Source organism: Chenopodium album, chromosome 1, assembly GCF_948465745.1.
Source record: "Chenopodium album chromosome 1, dcCheAlbu1.1, whole genome shotgun sequence".
Taxonomy (NCBI): domain Eukaryota; kingdom Viridiplantae; phylum Streptophyta; class Magnoliopsida; order Caryophyllales; family Amaranthaceae; genus Chenopodium; species Chenopodium album.
In genome coordinates this window covers 86,359,290-86,371,974 of record NC_137834.1, presented here as the reverse complement: position 1 = coordinate 86,371,974, position 12,685 = coordinate 86,359,290, and the positions used below count along the sequence as shown (strand labels likewise).

The window sequence follows — 12,685 nt, the reverse complement described above, 5'->3', positions numbered from 1 at the left end:
GGAAATATACAAGGGAACTATAGTCTATAATTTAGGAAGTTAATTATCTCCTTTGACCATACAACAAATATATAATTACCCCCGTTTTTTATTAGTTGACACGTATTCCTTTTTAGTTGACACGTTTCCTTTTTGGGTAAGTTTATACCTTTCTTTTTAAGTGTACCCCACTTGCTTTATCATTCTATGTCACTATCTTTCATCTCCTTAATATGTGTGCCTAAATTGATGAGCGAGTCAACTTAAATAGAAACGGAGGAAGTACTATATTTAAATCTTAAATTTGAGGATGATGATCCTTTCTTTTGCTGGCCCGGACCGACTTGGTCTCCCTAGACAAAATGCTTTGATCAACAATAATAAGGTGGTCTAAATTGCATTTAAGGTGATTTGAAATCGGGTCAGGAACAATTTGGGTTGAATTTAGGTCGGGTCAATAACAAGTCGTGTTGATTTTGAGTCAGTTGGTAACAGATCGGGTTGAATTTTTTGGTCGGGTAAGTAATAAGTCTTGTAAAATTTGGGTCGAGTCAATAACAAGTTGGGTTGAATTTGGGTCAGGTTAATAACAATCCGGGTTGATTTCGGGTCGGGTTTGTAACATGTTCGGTTAAATTCGGGTCGGGTTAGGAATGGGTCAGGTTGAATTAAGGTCAGGTTAGTAACAAGTCGGGTTAAATTCGGGCTTTGACGGGTTAAAACGGGTTTGGGTCAATTTCGGTTCAAGTCGAGTTCGGTTCAAGTCAATAATTTACGGGTTACATTCGGATCGGATCATCTCCAGGTCAGTTCATGTTCGAGTTCGGGTCTCACATACTTGGGTCAACTTGGGTTTTAGGTTGGTTTCAGGTCGGGTTTGGTTCACCATTTTTTCGGGCTCAGATGGTTCGGTTAATAATCAGATTTGAGTCGGTATTTCGGGGTCGGATCAACTTTTGACAGCTCTAATTGGAATGAAACAAGATCAATAGATTCGTTTTTGCCTTTTTGGAGATTGGTTTGCTCGATATATTTATAGACATCTATATGAAGGATGCAATTTATTTAAACTTTTATGGTCCACTTAAAATGACTGGACAATTGTAGCCTAATGAAACTGTGGCAACATTTGAACGAAAATGGGAGGCATGCATGCTTTGCGGTATACGTACTATATATGTAAGGCGAAATTTCTAGGAAGTAGGGAGTGATGTATTTTTTTTTCCGTACTCGTAAAAGAATTATCAAGGTCCGGATAGAGAAAATATAGGGTTATAAGGATTGTGTTTTTAGCTTGAAAGGTATATATTCATATTTATTCCATCTCTTTTTTCAAAAAAACCACAAAATATCCTGCTTGAAATAAGGGTTTGTTAGATGAAATTTGAACTCGTGACCTTTTTTTTTAATCACGTTGACTATAATACCATGTTAGAAGTCTAAATTAAAAGTGGCGAAAACTTTAAATTAATTAGTAAAAGTATAATCGTATACACCAACTACGGAGTAATAAACAAAATTCGGATGTCAAAACCTCAGCATCCATCAGTCACTCTATACACCATATAAAGTAAGTACTCCGTAGTAAGTAACCATCCAAATATTGACTAAAGACAGTATCTAAGGGATTCAATCACGGGTCCACAATATATGCACTATAATTGATTCAAACACTTTTCTAATCTTAGAATTTCAACCCAACTTTTCTTTCTCTGCTTCCTCTTATTATATATTTTCCTCCCCTTTACCAAATTCAAGAGAACAAGTTGAAAACTTGCGCAAAAAAAATTCCAAAAAAATGGGGTTTATAGATTTATTAGTGGTAGCTTTAATACCAGTTGCGAAAGTGCTATTGGTATCAATTGTAGGATTGTTTATGGCATTAGAGCGTATTGATTTATTGGGGGAAAATGCTCGTCATCATTTGAACAAGATTGTGTTCTATGTTTTTAGTCCTTCTCTTATTGCAGCTAACTTGGCTAAAACCGTCACCTTTCAAAGTTTTCTTACCTTGTAAGTTTATTTATTTATTTATTTTTATAGTTATACAAAGTATATAAAATTTTAATTATGTAGTAGTAATTAACTTGATTTTGTTTATTGAAAATGTATAGGTGGTTTATGCCGATAAATATATTGATTACGTTTTTAATAGGAGCAATATTAGGATGGATGCTTGTTAAAGTTACGAAACCTCCTAAGCATCTCAAGGGGCTCATAATTGGAGCTTGTTCTGCTGGTAATTTGCTTTTACATTTTTTTTATAGTTAAGTCAAATTTGGATCCTTGATTTATGATCAAGCCTTTGACTTTGAGACTTATATAAATGAACACTTGATTAGCAACATGTCATTTTCGTTAAATTGTCCTTAGCTTGTTCATCTGTCTTTTTTACTTTAATTAAACTAGTTCCGTAATGACATTGACTACAACGGAGTAGTTACATGTAAGTTGTCATAATTATTTTAAAATAGACATAAAAAGTTGTCACATTTCAAAAAAAGTGTTCTTCAAACTAATTTAAACTAGCTTTTGGACCCGTTCTACGCACGGGTTATGCTTAAATTATAAATTTATTTGAAACTTTACAAATTATCTTGTCACAAAAAAAAAAAAACCCCTTTACAAATTATTTGAATGAATTTATATTATTGTCTTTTGACATATTATAATATTTTATGAATTAGTGGTAATAGACTAATAGTTGTAGAAAAAATGGCTTAAAATCGTAAAATCATATCTATCGCATGATATATTAATCAACAATTTGTATAAAAAACTACTTTGAAAAATACCAAACACTAATTATAATTTTACAATTTTTACATCAAAAGTGAAGGCATGATATTCTTCTTTAGTCTTTACCAATATATGTCTCTTATATTGCGCTTAATATCTTCAAAATTAAAGCCCCATGACACGCAAACAATGTCATCCTATGGAATTTCCATAGTATTCTTGTCACCTCAATATTTCCCTTTTCAATCATCATCCTCATTGTTATAGAAATTTCACATAGAATTTTGAGAGATAAACTAATTTTTTAGTTTTTGAAACTTAATGAGTGTGAAAAAATCTTTATTGAAAATTTGTATTTATATAAGAAGAGGGGGAAGATAAGGGGTCAAATTAAAGAAATGAATTATGAATGTCAATAAATTGAATTGATAGATGGAATAATGAGAAGAGGAGAAGGTTTAGGAAATTTAATTTGTTATTGAATTAAAATAAAGATTACAAAATATAAAAGTTATTGAGAAATAAAGGGGGAGATGAAGAGAGAATTTCTTTGAAAACATAAGGAGGGAGAATGAATAAAGAAAGGTGAGAAAGAATGATGACATGTGTCAATTTTGGTTTGTGTTTTTAAATACTAAGTATAGATTTGTCTAAATTATGAATGTATTTGAAATCATTTTAACTAATTTTGTATCATGAGATCATTTTAACTAATTTTAACTATTACGAGTATAAGGTTTCAAAAACAAAAAAAAAACCTATTACGAGTACATATTTTATATGACTAATAATGTACTACTCCCTCTGTTTCAATATGATAGTCTCATATGGAATCAATCACATAAAATAAGTAAAGGAGAATATTTGGAATCTAGCATTAAAGTAAAAAAAAAAAAAAAAAAAAAAAAAAAAAAAATTCATAAATAGTTTTGCATTATTTATTTTTTTGATTTTTTGAGTAAAGCATTAGCCATAATTGCATAAATCAAGGGAGTAAATTCTTTATTTAGAGTCATGTCATTAATTCATAATCAATTAATCTAACAAATTAGAATTTAATATGTATAAAATAGAAAATAAAAAGTAAGTTAAAAGTGAAATACATTCAATATGGGTAGATAATTTTTAAACGCTCAAAATAGTATATGGGACTAACAAATTGAAACGGAGGGAGTACTTAGATTTGAATGCAATATCAAGTCTTAACTAGAGTGCGCAATATTTAGTCTTAACTAATCTGAATGCAATAACAATGTTTATTCGTGTCCCTAATCAACTTATCTATACGGAGTACGGAGTATAACCAAATGACACAATTTTTTTTTAAAAAAACAGGGAATATGGGTAACTTGCCCATCATCCTAGTTCCTGCGATGTGCAAAGAGAAGGGCAGTCCATTTGGAGCTACTGATGTTTGTGAGACTTATGCTTTGTCCTATGCGTCTCTTTCCATGGCGGTATGACTTTGGATTTCGAGAAAAAAATATTTTTTCTTTTTCACCCATCAATCACGTTTTAAACTGATATTTATGATATTTTTCTTATCCATATCCTAAGGGCTATATTTATTATTTTCCTACAATTAACTAAAATGTTTTCAGATAGGTGCGGTTTACTTGTGGTCATTTGTGTACAACGTTATTAGGATTTCTGCTGAGGAAGTAGCAATAGATAAAGATGCAATTAATTACTCAAGCATCAATATTAAGGAGTCCAATCAGGAACCCCTCCTTCCTTGCAGTGAAGATTTGGTTATACACCCTCACTCTAAATCATTGGTAAACTCACTCTTTTTAGCTAGTTCAAATTACGTAGTATTTGCTACATCAATTTGACTGTTGCACTACGCCGCTACTTATGCATTAACTTTGACCACATGCTCGTATATACCTGCCTTAAACCACCTCTTATACATAACTGCATATATTTATGGTCAAACATGTGCATATTGGCAATTTGTCAAACATACTAATTGTCAATGATTGACGCATTATGTTAATAAAATAACTAGCTACTTCTAAAATTATTATTATTATTATTATTACTTTAAATATATACATCGATATTGAAATAATTCTAAGGTAACGAGATTTTCTCGGGCAGGTTTCATTACCAGTCAAGATACACCAATGTATAAGAACTTTTTTAGAAAAGGCCAACCTCAAAGCAGTGTTTGCACCATCAACAATTGCAGCGGTATCCACTAAACAAATCTACTTTGTTAATTTCAATCATTTGTAGTATTCGATTTATCAATGTATCATATTAAAATAATTAGAAGTAAAAATAGTGTAAATGAAATTTTTAATTGTCCTAATTTATTTATAGAAATATTAATTTACTTTGGATTTCATTCCATGATAAATTATGAGCCTAATTATAGCACCATTCTTGATGTAGATACTTGGGTTTACAATTGGAATGATATCTCCGATCCAAAAATTGATGATTGGCAATGATGCTCCACTTCATGTTGTCACTGACTCGGCCTTCATGCTTGGGTACCCTTTATTCTCTTCCCCCCCCCCCCCCCCTCTTTTTTTTGTACTTTTTATAAAAACATAATTATAAAATTATAATCATTACACCTTTAAACAAAAAAAATATTAAAAAAAAATAATAATCGGACTAGGGTTCAGTTTTTGACTTGTATGTTGTAGACTTAAATTTTGCAAAATCTAACAAATTAAAATACAAATAGTCTTATATGTAGCTGGCTACATCGTATGGCAAGGGTTATTTCGTTAGTGTAATAGGGGTTACTTGGTCAAGTGTTAAAGGAGTTACTTTGTCAGTGTTATAAAATTACTCGGTTAGTGTTATAGGGGTTACTTGGTCAGTGTTATATGAATTATTTGTTCTTTTACAAGCAGTCAAATGATGTGAGTAGCCACACACAAAACGAGATGAACAAAATTAGCTTTCTTGATGCTCTATTGTAATACTCTAAAAATAGCTAAGTTGTTGGACTGCATGCAAATAACCTTATAAAGAGTACAAGTATCACCTAACCTTGAATTAGTTGGCCAAACCCCTAAGTCTACTACAATGTCTACTATACCAATTAATTTTACCGAACATACTTTTATCATAAGTCATTAACGGTCCCTTTCCTAGCCCATATCCACACTCGGCCCCTATCCTATTCTGATCCACTCTAAAACCTAATAAGAGCAACATCGTATTCTCTAATTCCAAAAAGTCAAGCCACCATTCTTCAGTGATGAGCTCTAGCGAAAAAATTTTATGTGTTTTTCTCAGAGATAAATGTCTTTCCACTAGAAAAAGAAAAAACGAGCCGAGCCACTACTTGCGTGTGTGTAATTCATGGCAGTTTTCTATTATAGGGCTATTATCTTTCTTAGATTTTCTTATATTTATATTATAGTAGAGAGCGGTAAGTTAGTGTTGTTCTAAGGAAGTGGTAGCTGTTCCAGTACACAAACAAAGTTGTTGGGGTTTATGAGGTATTTTAAGCGCATGCTTTTTTCTTTAATAGAGAAAGGGCTTGGCATTTTACTCTTTGTTGTGGGGTTGTCATGGATTGGCCGGCCATACGGAAAGGGAAATCTATGGAGCTTTTTCTTTTTGGGGGTTTCACATCACATTAGTCATTCTATTCTTTTTGGATAACCTAAAATGTGTGGGCCTACCTAAAGAGAGGGTACTTTATGATTTGAAAATAGGGTTATATTACAATGTATACGATAGGATATATAAGAAGAAGAAAGCAGGTTTTTCTCTTGAGCCTATTTTGTTTGATTGATCTTGCCACTTAAAACTGGTAGGTAGGTCTGTCTTTCTCTGGATCCCACTGAGCTGAAAGACATGAGACATAGATAACAAATCGTTTAGATCCAGACCGGGCTCTCGAAAGCTCATGTGACCGGAGGTGAGAAGATATGGGCTAGAAAAGCGCATGTTAATAATCACCGCGGGGCCCTTATGCCCCGAGTGCTCAGCTTCGCTCCAGAAGTGGAACTAACTGGAAGGTCAGTATGGGAAGCCTCTACGGCTACCTTGTAACAGGAGTGAAGAATGCCCCGACTCGGCCACAAGAAAACAGGCAGAGTGGCAGGGCAATGGTATTAGATGTTAAGGAGAGAGAAGTGAGTGGGTCTCGATGAGAGCCCAGGCGAGTCTCGTGTGTGATAGTCTAACCTGGATTAAGGATATAGTTCCCTTCCAACCAGGTCTGGGGTAGGGTTCCAAACCTGCCCTATCCCTTAAAGCCCCAGAGCTCGAGGTCTACTTCTACCTAAATACATAAAGCTTGCCTTACTATCATTTTAGAGCCAAGTTCTTTCCCTAATAGGGAAAGGGGAGTGAAAAAAAAATTTCGGATCGCCTAATTCAATAGCTCAAAAATAGGTGAAGGGTGAAGTTCGCCCTGTGAAGCATAGTAAAGTGTTGCAACAGGGAGGTTGTTCAGCGAACGGAAAGCAAAGTCTCCATACTAACATTGAAGGCTTCGCAGCTATCCAGAAGAGAGCCTTACTCTATGGGAGTGCTAGCGCTTTACTACTAGAATCAAAAAGTAAAGGCTCTTCTCATCGAGAGTAGGTTCTTTTCAGATACAAAAAGAAAAGAAACATTTTATACTTCTTCTGACTTTCCGTTTTCCAACAGCAATTACACATTCTCTCGGCCTCTGATTACAGTCGAAATGCCATTGCCCATACATATATGAAGAACCTAGTTCTTCAATCATATCTGCACAAAATTCTTCTTTTCGGAAAAAATATGATGCGAGGACCCGATCTACCAACTATCTGAAATGTTGGCAAACGGGGTCTATAGTAGTGACCAACACTATCTTTTCCTGATCATCATGGCTTTTTCCCTTTGTCCCTCTTTTATGGGCACTCAAAACTCAAGTGACCTTTCTTCTTGCAAGATCAACACTCTTTTCAGGTCCTTCTGCACTCACTTTGTGCTTATTCTTCTTTTGAAACATATTCTTTTGCGCAGCATTAGTCTTTTCAGACTGCTGTTCAAATCTCTTTTCTTTCAGAACCTAAAGAAAATGGTCAGATCAATCATAGTTAAAGAAAGAAGGAGTTTCACGGGAAAGAGTGGTTGTCAAAGACTCAAAGGACTTCAGCAGACTTCCTGGTCACTGATCACGATCAATCATTTTGACTCTCACTGCTACCAATTCTTTGATCATCTTCTTTATCTTGTCTAAGTGCTGAGACAATTTCATTGCCTCTCTTGCATCTTGTTTGGAAAAATCGTTGCCGAAGAAACTTCATGTTCACCATTGTCACTGACTTATACATTCTCTGTGGAGTCCCCCAGATTTTTCATGCAGACTCAATGTCTCCCACTGAAGGTAGTACCTTATCCTTGACCACCATTAGCACAGCTTCGAAGAACTTTTTTTTTACTGTTTACAACTATAGATGTTGTTCATATGCTTTCTTTTGTTGTTCGGCTATAACAACATCGCTTGATTGAAGAAGCCATTAGCGCTAGATCTGCGGGTTTCTCTTTTCTCAAAACCCAACCTCAGAAAAACAGTGGGCTCCCCTTCTTTGTGTCCTTTGATTGAGTCCTTTTAAAAGACCCAACTGATCCCCCGCGTGTCTAACTACTTCATATATAGCATCCACAAACAAGGCACTGAATTAGCCTAGAAATGAATGCACCTTTTTGCTATCTTTATCGAAAAATACAAGAATAAATCTGTACACTGGATCTGTAGATTTATGTGTATTCCAAAATTCTGGTCTTCTTCAATCAGGTTCTCAAACCAATCAAAGCGACGAAAACTCTCGCGAAATTCCCACGGCGAAACCTCGAGATACTTTTCACTTGTCTTCTGCGAGTCTGAGACCTTACTTTTGCGATTACTCGACTTTTGCAAGTCCTTATCTCGAAAAAATCTCCTTAAAGTCTTCTTTATCTCAAAGTCTATTCTAAAAGAGAAATAATCTACCAATAGCCTTACTCTATCTTCTAAGCGAATTGGCATTACCTTATAATGGATTGAGTTAAATAGTGTCACCCAGGGTTGGAACCCACTCTTTAGAAGTTTATATGCACGCATGCATCATCACTCCATTGCATTGGTCGGAAGTCCAATGAGTCCAAAAAAGAAAAAGATTCTTTTTTTAGATTCTTAGTTGTTCTTAGAAGAGAGAAAGAGTAGAAACAAAGGGTATGCTCTCTAGAATATTTGCTCGGGGCTGTTCACTTTCACTCGGTCGCTTGGTATCTTGAAACCTCTTTGCTTGCGGGGGCAGGAGTGGAAACGTCTGAGAGAGCGCTTCGCAAAAGAATCGTGTGGCGCGGTGAAAGGTTTCCGTTAGGGGTTCCGGCCCTCCTGGTCTTCCCCTAATAGTGGAAGAAGGGAGGTGAGTTGATACTCAACTTTCTCTCTCGTGCCTTTATTCAGTTTGTTCCTGTTTGTCTATTCGGGACGGGGCAGGCAGCCCACATACATGAAGAGAAGAAGAGAGGGTGGTCGTAGATCAGATTCTCTTAGAGAGAATCGCAAGTCGAAGAAGGCCACAAGTTGAAGCAGCCAATGCTTTGGTCATTCAGTTGACTCCTTGCTGTCATGCCGGCAAAAGCAGGGGTTTCGGCCGGTTTTACCTACTATTGGATTTGAACCAATGATTCTCGCCGTATGAAAGCGATACTCTAACCGCTGAGTCAAGTAGGTCAAGCTGAGTCAAGTCAGAGAAAATAGACCCCTATAAGAGAAAGCCGCGTAACCAGAGTTCCAATGCGCATATTCGGAGAATAAAGCGGATAGCGGAGCGCTAAGAAAGAGAAAACGTTATCACTATACGAAATGAGACGGCGGCTAACACGCTAAGATCGGCCACTTAGGCAGGGAGAATCCAACACCAGTAGAAGTAGACCCTGCCTAAAAGGTGGTGAGGGTATCTGAGTCAGCATAGCCAATAGCCCAGAAGCACGAGTAACATCATTAGTAGATAGAGTTATTGATCCATGGCCAGTAGCGTGAAAGGCATATCCTGTTACAGATGAAGATCCAGATTGATCATATCCACACTCGGCCCCTATCCTATTCTGATCCACTCTAAAACCTAATAAGAGCAACATCGTAATTCGTAACATATATGTATCCTTAATGTACAGAGAAGCAGCCATCCCAGCTCGCACCATAATACTCGGAGCCAACCTTCTTAAAGGTATAAATAATCTCATCTCCTCCCAATTTATCCAATTATACAAACATTCAATAAATTAAATTAGATTTTGTTCAATAATCTTTTGGACTTTTGATGGTCAGGTTTAAAGGGTACAAGTATTCAATTAAGAGTTATTCTTGGGATAGTTGTAACTCGCTACGTAATTCTTCCTCTGCTCGGAATTTTCATAGTTAAGGGTGCACTCCAAGTTGGCCTTGTTCCATCCGACGATAAATTGTTCGTATTTCTTCTTCATATTCAATATGCAATGCCTCCCGCAATGAACATAGGTATGTATGTCAACACCATTCTTCATCCAATTCTAATGTCATTGATGCATGAATTCTTAATGGCCTAATAATTTTGATTACCAATTGGTGCATGTGTAACGTGTTGGTTATATTATATATACACGCTCAAAAATGCTACAAATTTGCAATATTAAACGCCTTAAAAGTGTTACTCTTTTGGTTTATGAATTCAAAACCCTTTTTAGACAAGTTACCGGTCATTATTTAATTAAAACCATTAAGTTCAATAATTTGAAGGAAAAATATAGTTAGTCAAAAAAAAAAAAAAAAAAAAAAAAAAGTGATTAAGCAATTTTTGATTATTTATCCTATTGTGCATAATTAAACAATTAACTTGGATTATAATTAACATTATTTTACTTTTTTTTTACATGTGTTTAATGGGCTTATGACTTTGGCAGGTACGATGACACAATTGTTTGGATCAGGCCAAAATGAGTGTTCGGTAATTATGCTATGGGCTTATTCTTTGGCCATTGTGGCTCTTACTCTTTGGTCTATTTTATTTCTTTGGATTGTCACATAATAAAATCTACTACAAGTCTACAATATCATTTTCTTTGGCGGGATTTAATAGTCACGTTGTAGTTTGTTTATACAGAGACACAAGGTATAAGACTGTATTCAAAAATGAAATTTAGCACTCCGTAGTAATAAGTATAGATATGGTAATATGGATTATATAGAGTACTCCCTTCGTCCCTTAACTACGTGCCTATGCCTAATATTTATTACTCACATACGAGCAATAAAGAGAAATAGACACGTAGTTAACTAGTTAAGGGACGGAGAGAGTACAAAGTAAGTAATAATTTTTTTTTTTTTGAAGACAAAGTAATATATAACCTTAAGTAAAGCAAAGTTGCAAACACTCAATGACCAAAAATGAACCATTTCAATATTCGTAGTATTTTTTTTGTTGCTACAAGACGAGATTTAATCTCAGGCTATGTATTTCGTATCACTTTTATTAATATTACCAACTAAACTAGCTAATAGAATTCGCTGGAGAAATGGAGATGTACCATATTGGAGCTGAGTAATTTCTTGTCATGAAGTTTCTTTTAACATTAAGTAGGAAAAGGCAAAGAAATTGATAGCAATTAGGCAAATTACAGGCTATCTTTTTATTCTCAATGATTATTGCTATGTATTAAATTGACCTTTAAAAAATTATTCAATCAATTTTTGCTATCATTGTTATGAGTCAAGATTTGATCATGAATTGATGACTCCTAGTCTCCTAAAGCATAACTTATTTTGTTATACGAATATAAGAATTCTGGAATATGTGGTCATCAAATCAAATTAATTACTTGATTCTTCTCTAAAAAAAATTAGAACATAATAATTACTTGATCCTACATACATTCTCTCTTTTTTTTTTATAATCGGAATCAAATTAAATATATTCAATAAGTTGGCAAGCATATTGTATAATGATTTAAGGGCCTAGTGAACTGAATTGAGTTAAGCTGAACTGAACTGAACTTATTATAGCCGAGTTGAACTGAACTGAACTAAATAGAGCTGAAATGAATATTTTATGAAAAAAGAAAATTAGGATCTGAACTGAATTGAACTGAGTTGAACTAAAATTAAGCTGAAATGAACATATCCTAAGTTGTATAAATATGTTATATGTATGGTATACTATTTTAGAATGTTTAAAAATATATTTCATAAGGAGTATTTCTTAACATAATGTTTCTAGTGGTTTTTAATGGAGTATTCTTAATTTTCTCCTTTTTAGATTATTTCTGCTCGTTCAAGATTGATGAGTAATAATCTTATTATAATCAAATAATTATTTCATCAAAATAAATATTGTTACTTAAAGTTATATAAATCTCAAAGACAAGAAACTTTTTTGTTTTGCTATCAATTGTCACGTCATAACTATTCTATTACATATGAACATATGTATACATTACATGAGATTTACAACATGATAAATGCTTTATTCCAAATATTTTGGTCACATAATTATTGTCTCTCCAATGGGTTGGGTATATAATCTGGAAAGTTGATGAGCAACTAGATAAAAGCATCAAAGCATCCCAATTTAGGTCGGCAAAATTACAATAATTTAGTGTGACTGTGTGAGACACTGAGATTACGTACACGTTAGTCCCAAAAAGAGCAATAAGTCCGTAAGAAGAAATTCACTAGATCTCACAATAAATTACTACAGAGTATTATAAGATCTCCTCATCATACAAATTCTTAAAGTAGTAAGTGATTAGGTTAGCATGGACATGGATTAACACCCCTAATCAAGTATTAATTGATCTACAATTGTAAACCCAAAGAAGGAAATAAGAAAAAGTATATTCTAACTTCCCAACACCTCACAAAATGTTGGACGAAAGAATAATTCAGTGCAAAGTACCAGATTCTATTGATATTAAAACCATAAACTAATTGACATTCTATGTTTATTTGATGGTTATAAGTGCACGACAACATTAAGATTTGACATTTTGACAT

General features: G+C 34.2%; 1 protein-coding gene across 1 annotated transcript; it reads left to right on the top strand.

Annotated features, from left to right (window-relative positions):
* Positions 1 to 1,688: 1,688 nt before the first annotated feature.
* LOC145624580 (protein PIN-LIKES 3-like) lies at positions 1,689 to 10,795 on the top strand. Its single transcript, XM_081677634.1, has 9 exons — positions 1,689 to 1,992; positions 2,094 to 2,218; positions 4,054 to 4,175; positions 4,320 to 4,496; positions 4,822 to 4,914; positions 5,119 to 5,219; positions 9,832 to 9,884; positions 9,986 to 10,174; positions 10,597 to 10,795. The coding sequence occupies exons 1-9, from the start codon at positions 1,778 to 1,780 to the stop codon at positions 10,719 to 10,721; spliced, it is 1,200 nt and encodes a 399-aa protein (XP_081533760.1). The 5' UTR covers positions 1,689 to 1,777; the 3' UTR covers positions 10,722 to 10,795.
* The last annotated feature ends 1,890 nt before the right edge of the window (positions 10,796 to 12,685 follow it).